The sequence below is a fragment of the Miniopterus schreibersii genome (assembly GCF_964146895.1).
Source record: "Miniopterus schreibersii genome assembly, chromosome: 21".
Lineage (NCBI taxonomy): Eukaryota > Metazoa > Chordata > Mammalia > Chiroptera > Miniopteridae > Miniopterus > Miniopterus schreibersii.
In genome coordinates this window covers 15,336,712-15,360,170 of record NC_138123.1, presented here as the reverse complement: position 1 = coordinate 15,360,170, position 23,459 = coordinate 15,336,712, and the positions used below count along the sequence as shown (strand labels likewise).

The window sequence follows — 23,459 nt, the reverse complement described above, 5'->3', positions numbered from 1 at the left end:
GTGTCTTAGCATTACTGAGTAGTAAGTGGGTCAGTTTATCATGCCCATTTTATAGGTGAAAAACTGAGACTCAAAGAGCATAAGCGACTTAACTAAAGGATAGAGGAACTTTTCTGACTCTAAATCCCCTGTTTTTCCTAGAAACTAGGCTTCTTGTATGTGTCTGGAAAATATAAAATATTTTTATCGCTTCAATAACTGAATCCTGTATTCTGCATACAGGGCATAGGGGTTATTAGCCATTTCTAAAAGTTCGTCATTTTGTTCCTCTACCAGAATGTTAAAGAATGAGAGAATATTTTTATGTGGGTTTTGACAAGATATCTTGTGCCTACAACTTCTCTGCTTTGCTGAAATATTTTACTAGATAAAATAAAGCTTATACTTTCTGAAATTGGTCAAAACATTTCCTCCTAGTAATTTTAAGTATATTTTGACAGAGTGAACCGCAGATGCATCAGCGTCGCCCCGTCTAGAGAGACGGCTGGTGAGTTGTTATTAGGTGAGTCTCACCTAGGAAAGCTCTGTTCATGTTCGCCTGCCGTGTTTCCTCCTTGGTTGTCTGAAGCATTGTTTTGACATACTGCCCTTGAAGGAGATGAGTTTTCTCTGGAATGACATTGGTGGTTTTGCCTTAACGTTGTGTATAGTGCATGGACACAAGGGTGTGAGGAATGACAGTTTTACCTCTGAAAAACATATGAATAGCATTTTAATTTTTATAACATTGACTTTCTTTTCATGAGCATACATTTTTATATTTAATCATTCCATTTATTATATATCAATTTTGATTTTAAAGTGAAGAATTAGTGGTATAATGATATGCCTACTGTTTTAACAGATATCCCTATGCATAAGCAATATGTCCACCTTGAGATTTATAATTTATATTCTCTATTGTACTTCTGAGAGAAAGGAAGATTGTCAATGCATGAATACCCATTAGGTGAGAAAGATTTTCCTCAAGATGTGAAGGAATGAAGTTACACCAATTGGTCTCTGTTCCCTCGTATGCTGTAGGCCAGTTATCCTCAAAGCATGGTCCTCAAATCAGGAGCATCATCATCACATGGGACTTCTTGGAAATGCACTTTCTTGGGCCCCAGCCCTGACCAGTTAATCTGAAACCCTGGGGTTGGTCCCTGCCATCTGCATTTCGATGAGCCTTCAGATGTGAGAGTCACTGCTGTAGGCTAAAGCCACTTCCCCCGGGCCCAAAGCACACTGCACTCTGAGCTTGCGGGAGACCAAGCCCCACAGTCACAGCATGGAGACAGTGCCCTCCTCTGAACCAGTCGTGCCAGTGCTCAGAGGCGACCAGCACACAGTGCAGAGCCCAGGCGGGTCCTACCTTTGGGGTACATGACGTAGGGACATGTGTTAACAACAGCCTACGAAGCAGAAAAAATTGAGGGGTGATCTTTTCAGATATTTCTGCCTTACTGAGTGTTTAAGTCAGCAAAGTAATTAAGAATTCCTCTTCTGATAGAAAATTTGGCTTACAACTTGACTTCAGGTGATGTGTGACAAAATAATATGCTGGTAATATGAGTATTGGCACCGTTAATAAGCAGTTTACATAGGATCTAATTCCCAGTCACCTGGTGAAATAGTGTCTTCTCCCTTCCTCCATCTTTCTAGAAGGAAACTAAGACACAAAGAAGTTGAGCAACCTGGCCCAGATCTCACAGATGTTGTTCACAGCTAGGTGTTGAGTGTCAGGAACTGTTTCAGGGTGACAGCAGCAAATTCAAGCCATGACTCAGGTCATGCTTTTAACCATATAAGGTAAAGGTGCACATGCATCTTAAACTCATACAGTTATGTTTTGCAGGGAAATGCGGGATGTATTTTGTGGAAGATAATGCTTCTGATGCAGTTGAAAGCTCGGTGAGTAGAAGCTTAAATTTGCACTAATTAAATTCACACAAATTCCCAGAATGTATAAATTCAGTATCACCAAAGGCAGGTAGAGCTAATAGAGCTCATTTATTGTGACTTTATGTGTAGATTTGTCTGAAGTTCAAACACTTTTTAAAAGACAGTTCTGAAAAGGACCATCTCTGCTGGCTCCTGGTCCAAGTTCCTGCAGTGAGTTTCCAGGTCAAGTTCTAGTCACTCCTATCACCTCAGTGTTGTCCGTTGTCCCTCATCACCGTCCTCAGTAAACAGAGAACCACTCCTGCCACACCCAGTCCCCTGTGCAGGGTACTTGCCTTCAAAAGAAAGGAAAATGTTGCATAATTGAATAACAAGTTATCCTGATAGTCACATAGATTAGTAATCATAATAATTCCAATTCTTCTGTAAATACTGATACTCGGAAAATAACAAAAGGACTCTTAATTCACATTTTTGTATAGTAAGCTTTTTATTCATTTGAATTAGCTTGTATGTCATTAAAATACTGTTTTGAAATCCTTGAAATAGGAGAAATAAGACTTTGTTTCTGAGAAGTTCTAAAGCCAGAAATCCCCAAGGCTGTATTAAATGAGATTATGTGTGGTTTAATGTTAGATGCATATTCTTTTATTGATTGCTTTTAGAGAGAGAGGGAGGGAAAGGGAGAAACGTGGATTTTTTGGTTCCATTTATTTATGCATTCCTTGGTTGCTTCTTGTATGTGCCCTGACCAGGGATCAAACCCACAGCCTTGGTGTATTGGAGCAATGCTCTAATCAACTGAGCTTCCTGGCCAGGGCCATTGAATACATATTTGATTCAAAGAAATTAATAAATGAGAATATGAAATTTAGTTGTAAAACTAATATAAAAATTCATAAGAATATTGAATATAGCCCCCCAAAAAAGAGTAGGTATTCCTTCATGATTTAAAGCAGTTACCACAGCACTTGTGCCAGTTAGTAAAAATATAGTTATGCTCTTTGTCAAGAAGTATCTTTTTAATAACAAGGAATTTAATAGTTGATATATAGCCAACATTTTTCTGGATCCAAAAATAACATTTTCCTCCTTTAAAATTCTTCTAAGAATACCCTGCTTTTAATAGATTGAAGGCTCCTTCCTTCCTTTGTGCTTTTGTAACATTGGTTCTTACTTATGTGACACTTGCTATCTCGCGTGTTAGATGTGTGTCCAAATAACTGCCCTTTTATCTCACATGACTTATTTCATGCAGAGTGCTCAGTGACTGTTGAATTGTCTGTATGTTGAATGTTGGAGCTAAACAGGAAGAATTCAGTTTTAAGTATGAGAATATTACATTTTTACCAAAACATTTTATTGTATGTGTAATGTATTTCCTGGCTCTACTTTAAAGATTTAGTAGGGAGCCAGTACAATAGTGAAACATACAGAGAGCAACCAAAGCACCGCTTCCTCTTTACTGCTGCTTTTCAAATTCTCTTTACTGTGATGCCCGGAGACCTGTTTTCCACCTTTCTTGCAAGCTCACATGTACATTTAAAAGGGTATTTTCTAAGCAGAAGAAATCACTCCGAACAGGCTACATACTGTGATTCCAACTCTATGACTTTCTGGAAAAGGGAAAACTGTGGAACCACAGGTCAGAGGAGGAGGGAGAAAGGTGGAGCACGGAGGATCTTTAGGGCAGTGAAAATACTCTGTGGTACTGTAATGGTGGGTACATGTCATTATGCATTTGTCCAAACCCCTAAAATGTACACCACCAAGACTGAACCCTAATGTAAACTGTTGCTTCAGTTAGGGACACTGTATCAATGTTGGCACTGTTTGTAACGAGGCACCACACTAGCAGAAGATGCTGGTAACAGGGAAACTGAGTGGGGAGAGGAGATACATGGGAACTCTTGCTATCTTCTCAGTTTTCTTAAAACTGCTGAAAAATAAAGTCTATTAAAGAATAAAAATAAAGTCTATTAACTAAAAACACTCCTAAGTTTTATTCAACAGCATTTTGAAGTGTATGGTAGTGGGAGGATTTTCAGAGACACTCATCTGTGTTTTTTGCCACAAAAGAAAGACTTTCTGTTGCATTTTGATATTTTTTAAAAATCAAAAATGAAAATGATTATTAATATTTCATATGAAACAACTACTTTCATCTATTTCCTTTGTCCCAGAGCCTCCAGGGAGAATTGGAACCAGCATCATTTTCTTGGACGTACGAAGAAATCAAAGAAGTTCACAAGCGCTGGTGGCAGTTGAGAGACAACGCTGTGGAAATCTTCTTAACCAATGGCAGGACACTGCTGTTAGCATTTGATAACACCAAGGTAAGTTTGCCTTTAGTAACAGGTATGCATTTTGAAGTTCATGGCACCATGTAACTCTACTCATACTGCTTGAATGAAGGTTTAACTGATTTAAACTTTCATTCACTGTTTCTGAAATCAAATAAAAATTGCCTACTTCTCAGCCCTAATTAAAGTAAACCCTTGGTTATATTAGGATTAATTTTTGCCCTCCAAAACTATCAAATTCTGATTCCCAGAAGGAACTGTATTTGTAAAAAGTGAACAACTGAATCAGTGAATGAATGACCAACCTGAAAGGAGCAGTTTAAACATGATAATAGATTCCACTTTTGACAAACCCTCTCTGGGCACCCACATCCCATCAGCTGCTATCTGCATGCTCCCCTTTATGGAAATCCTCTAGGAGGAAGCTGTGTGCTTGCCGCCTCCAGGTCCTCCCCGCATATTTCCTTCTTCCAGCCCACCTCGAGCCCTGGGCAGCTCCCAGTGCCCTCGTGTTGCTGGCCCTGTGCCCATGTTCCGTGGTCCTCAGTTCACTGGACCCATCATCAGCATTTGACAGTTTCTTTTCCTAAAAAGAAGCTCCTTCCTCCCTGGCCCTGGGTTGCCACTGTCTTTTCTCTCCTTTTACCTCACCAGCCATGCCCACCCAGTCTTGCCCACAGATGCTGCCCCTGGACACCTCCGGGTACGTTCTACAGGCCTCTTCTCATCTTTTCTCATCCAGTCTTGTGACTTTGAATACTATCTGTAGTCCAGCAATTTACAAGTTATACCTCTACCCAAACCTCTCCTCTGAACCCCACACTCAAATATCTAGCTTCCTACTGGCATCTCCACTTGGAAGGCTAATTGGTATCTCAGATTTAACATGTACAGATGTGAACCTCTAATCTCCCCCACAAATCTCTGCTGCTTTCCTCATCTCAATAAATGGCAACTCCAGTCCTTCTGGTCACCAAACCTTGGGGTTACCCCAGACTCCTCCTGTTCCTTGTCCCCACAGCTACTCCATCAGCAAGTTTTCAAAATACATCCAGAGTCTGACCACTTCTGCTGCAGCTGTCCTGGTCCAGGCCCCCATCATGTCTTGCCTAAACCATCACACTAGCCTCCTCACCTGCCTCCCTGCTTCCATAGTCCCCCTTCTTTCAGACCATTCTCAACACACACCTGAGATAGGTCGGGTCATACCATTCCTCTGCTCAGGCTCTTTAATCACTTCGTGTCATTTGGTTAAAGCCAAAGTCCTTCCAGAGACTAACAGTGTTGAATAACGTGGCACCTCACTAACTCTCTGACCTTACTTTCTCCCATTCTGTCTCTCACTGTCTCTTCTCTATCCATGGTGACTGTCTCTTCCTTGAACATAGCAGGGCCTTTGCACTTACTCCCCCTACAGTGCTGCCTGGAATGCTTTTACCCTTAGAATCCACAGGGCTCACTCCCTTATTTTTTTCTGGCTCCTTGATCAAATGTCTCCTTCTAAGAGAGACCTTTCCTGACTACTCTAAGTAAAATAGCAACTCCTGTCTCACTCCTGCCTCCAGCCTCCTTAGCTTCTTTACTTTGCTCTTCCTCTCTCTATAGGACTTAATAGCGTGCAACATTGTCTCCCCAATAGTACTAAGGACTTTGTTTGGCTCAGTGCTACAAGCTTCAGCACCTTGAACATACAGGTGTATAAGGGCTCAGTGAACTTTTGTCGAAAGAATGAATGCCTCCTTTTCTTGCAGAGTTTGGTGTGCAGACTGTCATAAATTCCCACCATCAACCTTAGCTTCAGCAGTGGGCAACCTTCAGATTCAGACTACATGTTTAAGTTCTGCTTTTGCTTTTGTTTTCAGATTTGCTTGTGTGTTTTTTGCCTTGAACCTATTCTTTTTTCCCCCCTTAATTGTGGTAAAAAATACATAACATGAAATTTACAATCCTAGCCATTTTTAAACCTACAGTTTAGTGTTAAATTCACATTTTTTGTGAAGCAGATCTCCGGGCCAGGTTCTTAAACACTGTAACCTTGCCTGTTCCATCACTTTAGCTCATTCTTCGTGTAGAACGATCTCTGCATGACCTCGTCTGTGCCCCTTCTTCCTAAGCGTGGAGCACACACGCATTTAACATGGGTATTTCATATTTGTCTTTAGCAGATTTATTAATTTTCCCATTTGTTCATCATCGCGTAATTGCTTTAGGAGAAACCAGAATACCATTTTCCTGTGACAGTACTTTCGTGAACTTCTAAGTTTTAAAATTTATATATTAGTTTTCAATCAGTAGTGAAGACCAAAGATTCTCTTTTGTATAGGGTATCTTATTTCACTCTCATGACTAAATGTTTTCACCCCTTACTACAGAGATGGTAGCTGCAGCACCGAGGGTGTGAGCAGGAAAACAGTCCAGGTCTGTCTAATTCAGAAAACCATGCTCTTTCTGCTCTATCACGTAGCTTTTCTTTAGATGAAGACTCTTCTTTTTCCTTCACTGAACTTTCTTCTCTTGGGATCTGTATGTGAGTGATGTTCCTATATAGACTTTTTCTCAGTTTCTTACTAACAGATTCTGCAGAAGCGCAGCACAGAGGTTAGGGGCCCAAGCTTTGGAGGAAGACCTGCATTTGCCTCACTTCTCTACCGGTTCATGTTATTGGGCGAAAAGTATTTTCTTGGAGGACGAGATGAATAACATGCCCATAATATCATGGATTCTCTGGAGGAAAGTGTCGATAAGCCTCCAAGTGAAATCTGCTTGTTTTCTTTCTCCTGCCCGTGCAGGTTCGCGATGACGTGTACCTCAGTATACTGAACAATGACCTCCCTAACCTCCTGGAATACGGCAACATCACCGCTCTGACAAACTTATGGTACACTGGGCAGATTACTAATTTTGAATATCTGACGCACTTAAACAAACATGCCGGCCGATCCTTCAATGATCTCATGCAGTATCCAGTGTTCCCGTTCATACTGGCTGACTACGTTAGTGAGACCCTCGACCTCAGTGATCCTTCCATCTACAGGTAAGAGAAACATCATCACCTGTCGGCTTTGTCAATATGCTGAATTTACTTCCTTAAAGTTTTTAACATGGGAATTTTCAAACATGCACAAAATTGAGTGAAAATGGAATGAGCTGCCACATGTACATCACCCCAACTCAGTTACGAAGACGTTTGCCAGACTCGTTCCTCTTTTTTTCTTTTTATTTAAGGCAGACGACAGACGTCTTGTTACGTCACTCCTGTGTTCTGCAGTAGAATCTTCTAGGGAAAAGATGGAATATTTCCTTCCTTAACCCCAGTGCCATTAGCACATCTTAGAAAATTAACAATAATTTCATGATATCATCTAATATCCAGTCCATTTTCAGATGTCCCCTGACGGCATCAGAGATGTCTTTTTATGGTTGATTTGCTTGAATCAGACCCTTGGTCATCTTTGATTGCAATGTTTCTACAGACAAACATCTAGAACAGCCTTCCTAACAGTGACTTGTTGGAAAAAACAGGACATTTATCTTGTAGGATGTCCCTCATTTCTGTTAGTATTTAGCTTTCCTCTCTAGCTTCTATATTTCCTAGAGACTGGAAATTCATTCTGAAGACTTGCTTAGATTGAGGTTCAGCTGCTTTTTTTTTTGGCAGGAATTCCTCATGGGTGGTGATGTGGACTCCATACTACCTTGTATCAGAAGGCATGGAGCCTCCCACTCTAAGGATGCTCAGGGTGATGTGTAGGCTCAGGCTCCTACTGAGTTGTTTCTCTCATTGGTGATTATTGCTTGAGTCAGCTTTTTCACTAGAGGTTATAAAGTGGTGATTTCCTGTTCTCTCATTTCTTCTGCCTTTATTAGAGGAAAACATACAGAGTGAGCCTGAGTATTTTGCTGTGTCAGCAAGGAAACTAATATAGTCTCATCAAAAGCCGTATGTTCATTGCGCCTTACAGCAGCCAAGAGGAGGAGGCAGCCCGGTCTGCCTGTGGGTGAACGGTGGGGAAAACATAGCGTACACATACAATGGAATATCATTTGACCTTAAGAAAGAGGGAAGGTCTGTCACATGCTACAGCATAAATGAACCTTGGGGACATTGTGCTAAGCAGAATAAGCCAACCACAGAGAATCAAATACTGCTCGATTCACTTCCATGAGTCGTCTAAGGTAGACTCCTAGAGGCAGAGAGTGGAGGAGAGGTTGCTGGGAGATGGGATGGGAGAGAGGGAAGTTGAAGTTTAGTAGGTGTGGAGTTTCAGTTTGCAAGATGGAAAACTTCTCAAGATCTGCTATACAGCAATGTGAACGTAAATTATCACTACTGAGCTATGGCAGTTAGGATGGTAAATTGTGTGTTATGTGTTTTTTACTACAATTAAAAAAAAATACAGGACTCAGGAGTCAACTAGAAGTGGCTCTCACTACCAAAGATAGAAAAATCTGATCATCAAAAAGAATAATGACTACAACTGATAGAAACACAGCTTAAATAAAAATACTTAAGTTGCCCGGCTGCAATGGCTCAGAGGTGAGCATTGACCTAGGATCCAGGGGATTGTGGTTTGATTCCCTGTCAGGGCACACGCGGGCTCGATCCCCAGCAGGGGGCATGCAGGAGGCAGCCGATCAGTGACTCTCTCATCATGGATGTTTCTATCTCTTTCTCTCTCCCTTCCTCTCTCTGAAATCAATAAAGATATTAAAAAAAAAAGAAAAGAGTCAGTCATGATGCATTTTGAAAGGCCCCCCAAAAAAAGCAAAACTAAATTCATTGGAGCCCAGCCAGGCGTGGCTCAGCGGTTGAGTGTCGACCTGGGATCCAGGCGATCGGGGTTCGATCCCCGGTCAGGGCACATCCCCGGGTTGCGGGCTTGATCAGTGACTCTCTGGTCATTGATGTTTCTATCTCTCTCTCTCCCTCTCCTTTCCTCTCTCTGAAATCAATAAAGATATATTTAAAAAAACACACAACAACAACAAAAACTCATTGGATGTCATTCACTGTAACTAGGGTACCAGTTTGTTGCTTTTGAAATTTGGCAAGTAAAGGAAAAGATTTAAGTTTTTTTCCTGCTTTTCCTAAATGAGTTGCATTTTAGAGTAACTGAATAGCCCTAGCTGATGAGCAAATATGCTGTTTATTTAGTCTAAAAAAAATATTCTCTGGTAATTAGCAAAAAGACTCAAGAAATCACAAGTGTTGGTGAGGATATGGAGAAAAGAGCACTCGTGCACTGTCGGTGGGAATGCAAATTGATGCAACCACAATAGAAAACAATATGGAGGTTCCTCAAAAAATTAAAAATAGAACTACCACAGGATCCAGCAATTCCACTTATGGGAATTTATCCAAAGAAACTGAAAGTGTTAATTGCAGCATTATTTACAATAGCGATCTAGGCCTAGTTCAGGCAGTTTTCAAGATATGGAAACAACCTAGATGTTCATCAATGGATGAATAGATAAAAAAAATGTGGTATATCCAAACAATGCAATATCATTCAGCCATAAAAAATAAAGATGTCTTGCCATTTATGACAACATTTATGGACCTTGAGGGCATTATGCTAGGTGAAATAAGTCAGACAGAGAAAGACAAATACCATATGATCTCATTTATATGTGGAATCTAAACAAACAAACAAAAAACCTAGCTCATAGATACAGAGAACATATGAGTGGTTGCCAGAGGCAGGAGATGAGGGGTGGGTGAAGGGGGTCAAAAAGTATAAACTTCCAGCTCTAAAATAAGTAAGCCCTGGAGATGTGATGTACAGCATGGTGACTACAATTAATAACACTGTATTACATATTTGAAAGCGGCTAAAGGAGTAAATCTTAAAAGTTCTCACCACAAGAGAAAAATTCTTTAACTATGTGTGGTGTTGGATGTTAACTAGACTTACTGTTTCACAACACTTATAAATATCAAATCATTATGTTGTACACCTGAAACTAATAGAATGTTTGTCAATTATATCTCAATTTTTAAAAATATTTGTTTTAAAGAAAAATGGACTTCAAATATTTTACTTGGTATATTAAGGTATTTTAATTATCACTGCTGAAAAGTAGGCCTAGTTCAGGTCATTTTTAAGAAATCTGATTCAGTTTAATGTATTTGTGAATTTACAAAAAGGCAAATGACACATTATTTTTTAGACATTTTCATATGCTGCTTATGGGCATTTAAATTATACACTAGTATAAGTAGATGCAGTCTTTCTGGAAGGCAGTGTGATGATACAAAGAACTCTTCACATGTGCATGCTCTGTGTTAGCACTTTAACTTCCAGGACTTTTTCTTAGAAAGGACTTAAGGGTAAGGATGTGTGCTCTGCCAGAAAGGTTCCCACTGGAAGTCAGTCTCGTGAGGCAGGAAGTCAGTGCGTCTGGTCCGCATCTGGTCATGGTGTCTGGCACTGCAACCAAAGACTGAGCTGTCAGGACAGGCCTCACATCATGTTTAAAAATTTTTTTTATTGATTGATTTTTGAGAGAGAGAGGAAAGGAGACACACACACACACAGAGAAACATAGATTTGTTGTTCCCCTTATACATTCACTGGTTGATTCTTGTATATGCCCAGACTGGGGATCGAACCTGCAGCCTTGGTGCATCGGGATGACACTCCAATGAACTGAGCTACCTGGCCAGGGCACATCGTGTTTTAAAATAGCTAAATATTTAAACAACCTAAATGCCCAACACTAGGTTTGAGTAAATTGTTATATGTTGCAGCCATTTAAAATTATATCATAGAAATTTATGTCATAGGTGGGGAAAGCTATTATTTTTATTTTAAAAGTGGATATATATACACAGATCAGCAGGCAAACATTTAGAAGGGTATGTACCAGAATGTCGTACCTCTGGGTAATAGCAGTGTGGGTGATTCTTGGTTTATTCTATTTGCTTATCAGTAATTTCTGATTTTTAGCCACAACAGTATTACTTGTACTCAAAAAACCTGCTTATGCTAATTAGAAAAAATTGCATGCCAGGGCCTTAAACATGACTTCTCCTGTTTGAGATGTGAATTTGTATTTGCTCTGTAAAACTGTTTTTACTTTTTAACAAAGTTTTTAAGGTTAGAAAAGTCTCAAAAACAAAATTAGTGTATTTACTATAATTGTAAATCCTTAGGAAATAATTATCAAAAAAATAGATACATCAACATCTGGCTAAAGAGAGCTGGCTTGACTTTCTGAAACGTGGGCAAATCTGATGTTGCTGTAGTTACAGTGCCAGATGTCGAAGCTGCAGGTGGCCTGTCCAGGGCCAGACCAGCTGCTACTCAGTGTGGGAGCCACTCTTCCTCATCGGGGGCCTTCTCTTGCTCTTTCTCGTGCACGCGAGGGCTCCTCCCTGCGTTCTCGTGCCTCCTGACGCAGCGCGTACAGCAGCAGACACGTCCCGAGTACACGCACAGCATTACTCGGCATCTGCGAGTTAGATAGCAAAACACTCATTTCAGTGCTCACACTCCAGGTCTCAATTTGGTCATCCTAAGCTTGTGTAGTTTCTTCAGTTTTCACTAACTAACCTAATAATTATGTAACATCTCCTCATGATCATATTACATTCCCTGTCCCAACTGCCCTTCACGTTTCACTGTCTAACTGGGCGCAGAGTCTGGGAAACGGGGACAGGAACCCCGGGCTTGGTAGGACTCGGCTGCCGCAGGAGCATCCGTCAGGACTCTGGGGAAAGAGAACAAAGTAGGGAGAGGAGGGACAGCAGTGCTGTTCCTGTGGTGGTTACTCGCTTCAGTCAGGAACTCCTGGTATCCGAACGGGTCTGCTTAGAAAATTCTACCCTAACAGTTAGGGGATCGGAACTTTGAGTGTGACAGAGCAACATGTGGAAGCACCAAACTGAGGGCCGAGTATTCTGTTGATGACTGACTTACTTGAGGGGTGCAGACATCTGGGCAGCTTCATCCCGACCGCGTAAAACACTCTTTCCCATCCTCTCTCCTCGTAGAAATCTCTCCAAGCCCATAGCTGTGCAGTATAAAGAGAAGGAAGATCGTTACGTGGACACGTACAGGGTAGGTTTCGTTTTTCCTTATGTTTGATAAATGGAAACTGGAGTTTCGTTTTATAGAGTTGTGATTTACTTGTGTTTATAAATTTTAAATTTATAGTATCGATTTTTCTGTTTTTCACTTCCTTGTACTTTGACAAACAGCTGGAGATCATTATGTTATTTTAAATATTACTCTGTCTCAATTCTCTGAAAACATTTTGCCCAGATAAAGAAGTACACTTACAGTAGCATAAATTGGAAGCTAGTAATCCATTGTTATATTGAAATGTATAAATAACTACATTTCTTACAAAAATCACAAAGATTTCCAGGGACACGCTCACTCCTAGGGTTATTTCTGTAACAATATTAGTATATTTATGATGCACTGTAATCCTTCATTATTCAGTCAGTTATGCTTTGCTTTATTTACAGAAATTTACCAGATTTTAAAATTTAAATAAAGAACGGAATTGCCTATTTCTGTGACATTAATATGAATGAAATTCTGTTTGAAATTCAAGGAAAATCGTTAGTTGCACGATGCATTCTCCACAACAGTATCAAGATAGGAGTACTGACGCCGCTTTCTTACATTCACCACATTGTCATGTCAGAATTCCAGAAAGTCCCCTCACAGCATCTTATAACCGTCTCTCAATGATACTCTGCAGTGAGAATGGGGCAGTGCTGTGGGGACCAAGGAGAAGTCACTCCAGAAATTCACTGTCACTAGACTTTGTTATTGGAGCCAGGCAGGTGCTGTGGGAGATGAGAATAGTGACAATATTAAATATGAGTTGGGGCCTCCTACTTTGTGATGGAGATAGGAGTCACGAAAAGTCACCATATTTTTTATCTCTGTGTAACTACCATGCAAAACAGCCATAAAATGTTATAGCTAGAATTCCAATATCGAGATATAGTTTTTCCATTTCCGTTGCATTTCCCCTGCTAGGAAGTAGTGCCCTAAAGAACAGCATTACCCCCTGAACCCCTGTGTCAGGAGGCAGGCGTCCCTGGTGGTGAGAGCTGCTTGATCAGCTTAGACAGCAGGAGCCCTTAGCCGGGGCTAGAGCTGGCAGGGAGGGTGCAGACTGGGAGATGCCTCCAGGTGGTCAGGCATCAGCGGGGCAGCCAGGAGAACACCCTTGGACACTCAAGGTGACTGAGGTCTGAACACTGGCTGAGGGGAGGGCAGCCATGGAGAATGGCATCACAGGTCTGGTTGGGGGAAGGACTCAAAGCCACACAGGGAGGCTTTGCCAGTGTTGCCTGGAGCTCACCAGCGTGAACTTTCTGGGTTCCCTGTGTCCATCAGTACCTGGAGGAAGAGTATCGCAAAGGGGCCCGAGAGGACGACCCGCTGCCCCCCGTGCAGCCCTACCACTACGGCTCCCACTACTCCAACAGTGGCACAGTGCTGCACTTCCTGGTCAGGATGCCGCCCTTCACCAGGATGTTCCTGGCCTACCAAGGTAAGCTGGTGGCAGAACTGCCTGGACAGCCGGGTACTCATCAGAGAGAAACCTTAGCTGACTTCCTGAGAACATCTCAAGACCAGTCACGCCACAGGAAAAGAATTCTATTTATTCCTTCAACAGAATTCTCTTTAAAAAACCTGCAGAAACCAGATTGTCTTGCTAATGTCTCAAATCTTATCTTCAAATTAAACCTGTCTAAGTGTCTAAAATGAAATTCACTTTTTAAAAAATATGTTTTTATCGATTTTTTAGCGAGGGAGGAAGGGAGAAGGAGAGAGAGAGATGGAAACATCCGTGATGAGAGAGTCATTGGTCGGCTGCCTCCTGCACGCCCCCAACCGGGAATCGAGTCTGCAACCCGGGCATGTGCCCTAACCAGGAATCGAGCCTCGATCTCCTGGATCCTAGGTCAACATTCAACTGCTGAGCCATGCCAGCTGGCCTGCAATTCACTTTTTAAAGATGCTCAGCTTAATATTTCAGATCACAGTTATCTTGAACCCTAAAGGGGAAAATGTTACTGTAATTCATTATAAATGGCTCCTAAATGAATAAGGAAGCCACATTGCTACCTTCGCCATAGTCGCCTTCCTCCACCTGAAGATGGTTAGATCGAGATAACTTGATTTGTATGCAAACGGACACACTCGCCTGTTGGTTTCTAGTGAGAACCGTGGTATTAGGCTGATAGTTGTTCCTTGTGGCGCCCACAGTCCTCTGTAGAATCATTATCCATTCATTTACTTCTTTATGTATTTTTACTCACATACACCCCCTCAGAGGAGTGACTCTCTCCTTGGTCTATAAAAAGACTTTCTTGTGTTTGTCCCTCTGTAAGTACACAGAACAAATGTGCCACATGACAGCTGTTCAAATATTTGAAGAGTATCGCCCTGACCCCTTTCTGCCTCTCAGTGTTGTTTGTCCCCAGGCTAATTATCCTTAGTTAATTTGACATCAGGTCTGAAGGCTCTTATTTGCAAGGTCTTATCCCAGCTGCTTCCAGGGACATGCAAATAAACAGGACTGTTCTGCACTTAGGAAAGAGTCTTCAAAGCCAAATTTAATCCCTTCCCTCTTCTCACCCAGCCCCAACCCCTCCCCTCTGACAGGTGTCAGTATGTTCTCTGGATCCATGAGAAAAAAAAAGAAAGACTTATGGACACAGACCACAGTATGGTGATTGCCAGAAGGCAGGGTGGGGCAGGGGGTAAAAGAGGGTGGGGGGGATAAATGGTGACGGAAGGAGACTGGACTTGGGGTGGTGAGCACACAGTACAATATACAGATGATGTATTATACATTGTGCACCTGAAACCAGAGTAATTTTATTAACCAATGTCACCCCAATAGATTCAATTAAAAAGATAAAATAAAGTGTACTTAAATTACAAAAAAAACCCCACAAGTTTAAGCCATCCTTTTTGGCTCTGGCTTCCAAACCTGTCACTATTTGGATCGTCTTTCTGAACATGTGTTGATTCGTGAATGCCCTTATTAAAAAGTGGCACTCAGAGGAAAAAAGAATTTTTCAGATGTCATTTGAGGCCACTCCCCTGTATAACAGAACCATTGTGCCTTCCATTTCTTTTAATGTAATATGAAACTCCCAATCAACTAAAATTTCTTAATATTTTTATATATGTTGTGGTTATGCTAGGTTTTCTTCATTATGTATTTAAAAGTGGTTTTTTTAAAAAAGTCACAGGGACTACCTCAATCCTCATTCTGTTTCATCTGATTGGTTTAAAATGATTTATGATGGTTTTTGAATATATTTCTAGATTTCTGGTTTACACCAGGATTTCTCACCTTGGCACTATCGTCATTTGATCTACACCATTCTTTGCTGTGGGGACTGTCCTGTGCATCCTAGGATGTTTATTTTAGCAGCATCCCTGGCCACCACCCACTGAGAACCAGAAATGTCTTCCAGACAACCCAAGTGTGCCCTGGGGGTCAAGAGTGCTACTGGCCACGAACCACTAGAATAGTACATGCGTGTTCTAGATGATAGGAATGTGTGGTCTTACTTTTTTTCAATTAAGAAACTACAGAGAATTTAGAAATCTGAGCAGATCCTGGGTGTGCTTGTCTTGTCCCAGAGATCCGGGGTGTCTGCCTCGCTGCTGTGGCTCTGCCCTAGCATCACAGAATTGCCCTTATGTTTTCTAGAATCCATTTAGATTGATAACTTTTTTCCTGAATGAGTTAGTAAATATTTCTTTAAGTGACCCTCCCTACTTTCTGAGAAAAAGGAAATCTTTGTCAACCTCATTCCTTTGCAGATTTTGTTTAGTGGCCGGCAGTAGTGACTTAACTGACCGACTAAATAAGAAAGGAATAAAGTAACAGGAAACGTGCTCTGCAGAGCGGCTCAGGCTTGGGGAAGAAATGAGCACATCGTGTTGAAATTGGCCTTTCTTGATGCTGAGATTTGTTTGTGACAGTTTCCAAATGAAAAAATGTGCTCAAGTTTCAGCAAGTTCAGAGGAGTTCTAGGTGGAACGACGAGATTTTTAAGAAACATCTGTGTTGCTGCCTCCATGGCTGCCTTCGGTGCAGCTCATGGCCAAGGCCTGCCCTGTAGCTGGAAGGTCTGATAACTGTTGATAGAGAGACACAGGTCAAAGCTCAGTTCTTGATTATTAATGGTCTGCACCAGAAAAACCTGGCAAAGGAGTGAGTTAGAACATCTAACAGGCAGTGCCCCCTTTCTTCGCCCCCCCCCAAAAGAAAGGAGAGAACGTGGCCATAACAATGGGAGGTAAGGGAATAATTTTGCCTCCAGATGGAGAAAAAGCTCTTTTATCCATTTGAACTTTGGTTTTACTTCCTTACTCATTCATTTTTTCAGGAAGCGAGCTGTTGTTGAGCACCTCATATGCACCAGGTGTGGGTGATGCCCCAGGCCCCTGCTTTCATGGGCATTTTATTCTACTTGGGTAGACAGTCACCAATTACACAAATGCTAGAAATTCATCTAGTTTTATGTGATATGAAAACAATACAGATTTTAAATAATGTAACATGGTCTCAAATTATGTGTAGAAATATTTATTTTCAAGAATAAGTGAATAAGCTCTTTTAAACTATGGATAAACAAAATGAACATTATTCTAATCTTTTTGAAGCAACAAAAATAAATTATGACAGGCTCCAAATGGAGTCAGGTCTTTGTGTCTTCATTATTATTTCTATTTCTTTATAGATCAGAGTTTTGACATTCCAGACAGAACCTTTCATTCCATGAACACAACCTGGCGTCTCTCATCTTTTGAGTCCATGACTGATGTGAAAGAACTTATCCCAGAGTTTTTCTATCTTCCGGAGTTCTTAGTTAACCGAGAAGGTATGAGTCATTCATTTCTAGTTTATATTTTTGAGCATTTGTACTTATTTTATAATTTTCCCAAAATAAAAATATCTTTTAAGTCCGTAAATTTGAGACCACAAATAAGAGAAATACCTTTATTAAGTATATAATTCTATTTCCAAGTGAGCTTGAGGGGTTTAAGTATTTTATAGGACCAAAAATATCTGGAAACTTGTGACTTTGAACTATTAAAAGTATTTGTAAACATGTATTTTAATTTTGTTACAGAAATTGCTTTATTTTTTCTGATTACAAAGGTTATAGTATGTCATTTAAAAAGAATGAGTCATGAATTTATTGAAAACACAATGTAAATTAACCAAAATCTCAATGACTTTATGAGGAATGATTGAATTAAAAATAAAACACTCTAACCAGAAATACCTAGGAATGAAAATGAACACTAGAGGGTAAAACTGAATTTTGTGTGGTGCCAGTGACTGACAGTCTTGGCCTGCCTTAACCTGCTGTTTAACAGAAGATTGGTGACCCTTTAAGAGGTATTTTGGGTTGTTTTCTACATTACTTAATTTCATATTTTTATGAGACTGTTTGGAATAATGAAATTGAAAATTATATCTTTAGAGAAGTTAGTGTTGGGCAGATTACTGTAGAATTCCCTTCCACACTCACCGGCCTGTCTGGAGCTGTTTGAAGAATGATTAGTAAATGCCCTCTGATCCCCTGGAGTAGATCCTGGTGTTGCCCATGTGAGAAATGCCTCCGTGAAACCAGCACCGCAGTTTGGGGTCCTGCCTGTGGCTTTCAGTTTGGGGCTCCTACACAAGTCTACTGCTTGTCCCCGCTGTCCATCGTTTCTCCTGTGTAAGTTCCAGCTTTTGTGGCTGCAGAACAAATAACCCCAGCACTTAGCAGCTCAGAACAACAGTACATTTATTATCTGTCACAGTCTTTGCAGGTCAGAAACTCAGGACAGCTCAGCCAGGTGCTTTTCTGGTTTGGCTCAGGGTCTCTCATGAAATTGTATTCAGATTGGCCGGAACTCCAGCAATCGGGAACAGAGCAGCTGGGGGAGGGCAGGCATCTCTTTCTTCATGAAGTGCCACTGATTTTCCATGTGATCTCCACATGGACTAGTGAGAGCTTCCTCACATAGCGTCCCTTCCACAGCACTGGCTTGTTGGCGCAGTCAATGCCTGCCCACATTCAACAGGAAGGAGCGTGGACTTGGCCACTTGTTGGACGTGTAGCAAGGTTCTGGAAAGCATGCAAGACAGCTGGGGTTGTTATCACCACTTATGGACAATACAGTTTGTTATAATGTACATCATGTCACTCCTGCTAGCCTCTCTATTGACCTGTCACTGTGCCTCCAGTCACTCCTGGGGGAAGAGTGTCTGCCTCTGTGCTATGTCCCCAGGGCACCTGAAAATTGGGAATGATGTGAGTTTAAAGAGATGCCCTGCTGCTCAGCCCCTCCCAGCTCAGCCCTTAGATGCTCATTCACTATCCTTAAACCAATTAATCCTGCTGCGTCTCCCAGGGAACCCACATAGAGTTCTAGGTGCACAGCTGTGTCCTGAAGCACCCTGCCTACTGCTGTCTGCAGGAAGATCCCCACCTCCACCTGTTAATTTTATATACACTGTGGTTTGTATTTTACATTGTATCATTTCAAAATACTGCAAAATTAGTGAAGGTCCTCCTAACTCTTTTACAAGATCAGCAAGTAGGCAGACAGCAACTTAATTTTATGTGGAGTGCAATCTGCTTTTAAGAGGTCCTTTTTCATTTTTATTCTGTTATGGTGTTCAGATTTTCTGTCCATAAAGGGTAGCACACAAACACATTTCTGTTCAAAGGTACTATTTCTTTTAGGACAATTTTTTAAAATAATCACTTCTAAGTCTTGTTTATACCAGCAGACTGATGAGAGACAGAAGAATCTCTTACTTGATGTGTTGGGTAATTTGTTGTCCATCCACAGGATGTTTAGTAGAAATGGAGTCAGAGCAGACCTGTAGACTTTTCATAAAGTTCACAGACCAAGATGTTCATTCTAGGAATGTGTGTGCTTTGCATCAGCTGGGTTTTTGACTACAGAATGCTGTTTACTACATATAAGTAGTCTTAAATTTATTGTTAGCACCACGAATTCAGAAATGTTTATACAAGCCTTAGTGCAATTTTAATCAAGTTGGCAGTTGAATAGATACGTAAGTACTTACTGCATTGGGAGATTTGATTCGTGGATATTGGAATTAGCAGGCGATGACTTTCTGCTTTTTCTTCAGTATGACATAAAGTGATAGAAAGATAAGGTTGAAAGGCCTGCAAGTTAATAGGATGGGACTGATCGTGGGGCTTTGCTTCGAGGTGAGTGCATGGACGAGCAGTGGCGCTGCTGTCCTCTTTGCCGCTCCTTTTCCTGGCCATGATGTTCACGACTGTTTCTGTGAACTCTCAAGACCCACTCAGTGGGCCAAATAAAGCATGCTTTGGGGGAGAAGAACACTGATGTTGGTGGTGTTTTGTAGGTTTTGATTTCGGTGTGCGTCAGAGTGGAGAACGGGTTAACCACGTCGGCCTCCCGCCCTGGGCCCGTAACGACCCTCGCCTCTTCACCCTCCTCCACCGGCAGGCCCTGGAGTCTGACCACGTGTCCCAGAGTATCTGTCACTGGATTGACTTGGTGCTCGGATATAAGCAGAAAGGGAAGGCTGCCGTCCACGCCACCAACGTTTTCCACCCTGCGGTAAGCTGCTCTTAAACTCTGCATTCACATAGTCAGGTGGAACCCTAATGTTTAAAGCTTAGCTGGTTTCTTTAAACTAAGTTTTCCGAGAGAATTGGCAGTGACACTAAACTTACCGAAGACTTTTCAGGTTGTGTATTTCCCCTCCTTAAAAACAACTAAGACACTATCTGTTGGGGTTTTCCAAGACCACCCCAGCTTGGATGAGGACTTTATGCCAGAGATGCATTCTTGAGTAGTAGTTTTAAAATAAAAATCTCTTTAGTTCATTTGGCTCAGTGCTTATTTTAAGTACCTCTAAGGTAATAGAAAATTAAACTCCTGAGAGACCTAAGGTCTGGAAGAGAGAATAAGACAAGCTTCCTGATGACTGGGGTAGAAGATAAATGCTGTGACAGAGGGTTCTGAAGTGGGATAATACTGGTTGGTTGGGGAATAGTCATTTTATAGCTAAGAGTAGTAAAAAATAAAGGCAAGGCTTCAGGCATAATTTTTGAACTTCATATTTATCTGAGATGTAATTTTAAAAGCAATTAGGAATTTTAACGTTAACTTCAGTATACTCTGTGCCTATATCCGGCCCCATCTTTTCAATTCTCATATAAATTCACATTAAAAGTACCTGCATGCTGAAACGTACCATATAATTCTCATCTGCCTAGAATTTTTTTCACTAATTCTTTGGGACTTTAGATCTTTAAAAAGGACAGTTAATGCCATTGTTCTAGGAATTTTATTCAGTTTATGGGGCAAAACAGTGTAGTGATTAAGTGCACAGTCTTGGAATTTGGAATTGACTTCAAACTCTTACCTTGTGACTCTAATACTTGCTCTGTGGCTTTGGGCAAATAGCTCCACCTCTCTGTGCCTAAATGGACACATTTGTAAAATGTGAACAGTAATACCAACCTCAAAAATGAGGAAGAAAATTCATGTAGGATAATGTCTGCCATACAGTTAACTACAAATATATGTTAACTTTTTATTTTTTTAAATTTATCTTTATTGTTGAAAGTATTACAGATCTCCCCCTTTTTTCCTCATTAACCCCCTCCACCCCTCATCTGCCCCCCATAGGCCATCACCACACTATTGCCTGTGTCCATGGGTTATGCATATATGCATTTAAGTTCTTTGATTAATCTCTCCCCGCCCACTCCCCTACCTCTGCCTTCCCACTGAGGTCCCTCAGTCTGTTCCATGCTTCTGTGTCTCTGGATCTATTTTGTTCCTCAGTCTATTTTATTTATTAGATTCCACATATGGGTGAGATTATGTAAAACTGAATCAGGAAGAATCAGAAAACCTGGATAGGCCAATAACAACTGATGAATTAGAAGCAGCAATAAAAAACTCCCAGCAAACAAGAGCCCTGGTCTGGACAGCTTCACAGGGGAACTTTCTAATTCTTTATGTTGTAGAGTTAGGTAGTTTACTAAAAATTTTTCTTGCTGTTTGAAGTAAACCTGCAGTGCTATGAACTTCCCTCTTAGAACTGCTTTCGCTGTGTCCCATAGATTTTGGGTTGTTGTGTGTTCATTTTTATTTGTTTCCAAGAAGTTTCTGATTTCTTTCTTGATCTATTGGTAACCCACTCATTGTTTAATAACATGCTATTTAGCCTCCATGTGTTTGAATGTTTTTGAGTGTTTACTGTAGTTGATTTCTAATTTCATGCCCTTGTGATCTGAGGTGCTTGATGTGATTTCAATCTTCTTGAACTTGTAGAGACTTGTTTTGTGTCCTAACATGTGGTCTATCTTTGAGAATGGCCCATGTGCACTTGAGAGGAATGTATATTCTGCAGCTTTGGGGTGAAATATTCAGTAAATATCAATTAAATCCATCTGATCTAGCGTGCCATTTAGAGTCACTGTTTCTGTGTTGACTTTTTGTCTAGAAGATCTATCCAGTGAAGTCAGTGGGGTGTTAAAGTCCACAACTATAATTGTATTGCTGTTGATCTCCCCCTTAAAGTCCTTAAGGTTATTACTGATAGGTCATTATTTATGACCATCTTAATTTTTTATGCCTGTGTTTCTCTCTCTATTTCTTATTATTATTACAGCAGTCTCTTTAACATTTCTTGTATTGCTTCTATTTCTACTTCTAATTACAGCAGTCCTTTTAACATTTCCTGCAATGCTAGTTTCGTGGTGATAAACTTCTTTAGCCTTTTTTTGTCTGGGAAGCTTGCTATTTCACCATCTGTTTTGAGTGATAACTTTGCTGGATAGAGTATTCTTGGTTTCAGATCCTTGCTTTGCATTACCTTGAATACTTCATGCCATTCCCTTCTGGCCTGTAGAGTTTCTGATGAGAAGTCAGCTGACAGCCTTATGAGAGCTCCTTTGTAGGTAACAGATTGCTTTTCTCTTGCTGCCTTTAAGATTCTCTCTTTGTCTTGAATTTTTGGCATTTTAATTATGATATGTCTGGGCATGGGCCTCTTTGGATTCTTCTTTTGGACCTCCTGAATTTGTGTGACTTTTTCCTTTACCAGGTTAGGAAGTTTTCTGCCATTATTTCTTCAAACAGGTTCTCTAACCCATGCTTACTTTCAGCCTCCTCTGGTGCTCCTATGATGCAAATATTGTTACGTTTCTTGTTGAACTACAGCTCCCTTAGACTGTCCTCCTGTTTTTTAATTGTTTTTTCTTTTTGGATCTCTGATTTAGTGATTTTTTTCCTACCCTGTCTTCTAATTCACTGATCCGATCATCAGCTTCCTCTAATCTGCTGTTTATTCCTTCCAATGTATTCTTTATTTCTGCTATGTCATTCTTAATTTCTGACTGGTCATTTTTCAGAGTTTCCGTATCTTTTTTCATGCTGTTGAGCATACTTACAATCAGTATTCTGAACTCTATATCTGATAGGTTGCTTATCTCCATTTCATTTAGCTCTTCTACTGGAGACTTCTCTTGTTTTTTCATTTGGGGCTTGTTTTTTGTCTCCCCGTTTTAGCTACCTATTTTGGGTAGTTTAGGTAGGTCTGCTAGGACTCTCAGTCTTTTTGGAAAGTCTCTGGTACAGGCCAATGTCAGACGCTGTTTGTGACTGGACTTGAGTACACTGTTTGGAGCTGTCAACAACCCATGGTTTGAGGTCCCCTCTTTTGGGGTGGGTGCATTTGGACAGGACCAAGATGTACACCAAAGTTTGCTTTTCCAAGGCCCGGTTCCAGAAGCAGATCAGGCAAAGACTCAAAGCATTCTGAGGTGTGCCTCTACCTGCAGGCTGGTTAATCTGATTCTTTTAATGAGCCTCAGGCTGTAGAAACTCCAAGGGGCAGGGTGAGAGGTTTTCCAGCAGGGTGGGCCAATTGCTTCCCCCTCAGGCAAAAACTGCTTGGAAGGTAAATGTCTGCCTGTGAAAGATGCCCTCTGCTGTATGGGGGAATGGCTTGGCACAGGAATCCAGAGGGGTGCCCTCTGAGCTCTATCTCCAGAGTACACAACCTTAGATTCTCCTCACACAGCTCCAGTCCACTCTGCCCTCCCTCTGCCAGCTCTTCAGATTCTCTTACAGTTTCTGTTAGAACCTAAATAATACTCTCTTGGACCTACCAATATTGTCTGTTAACTTCATTTTTACATTTCCCTATATATCACTTTGGACAAATGACTTTTTCAATAATTTAGAATTAAACATG

General features: G+C 40.9%; 1 protein-coding gene across 1 annotated transcript in view; it reads left to right on the top strand.

The window, feature by feature from the left end:
* Positions 1-23,459, top strand: part of LYST (lysosomal trafficking regulator) — a 162,893-nt gene that overhangs the window by 117,654 nt on the left and 21,780 nt on the right. The window contains exons 37-44 of the mRNA XM_081124037.1: positions 441-502; positions 1,838-1,893; positions 4,068-4,220; positions 6,977-7,221; positions 12,184-12,250; positions 13,550-13,706; positions 16,924-17,064; positions 19,587-19,804. Of these exons, the coding sequence (XP_080980163.1) occupies positions 441-502; positions 1,838-1,893; positions 4,068-4,220; positions 6,977-7,221; positions 12,184-12,250; positions 13,550-13,706; positions 16,924-17,064; positions 19,587-19,804 (1,099 nt within the window). The remainder of the gene's footprint in view (positions 1-440; positions 503-1,837; positions 1,894-4,067; positions 4,221-6,976; positions 7,222-12,183; positions 12,251-13,549; positions 13,707-16,923; positions 17,065-19,586; positions 19,805-23,459) is intronic.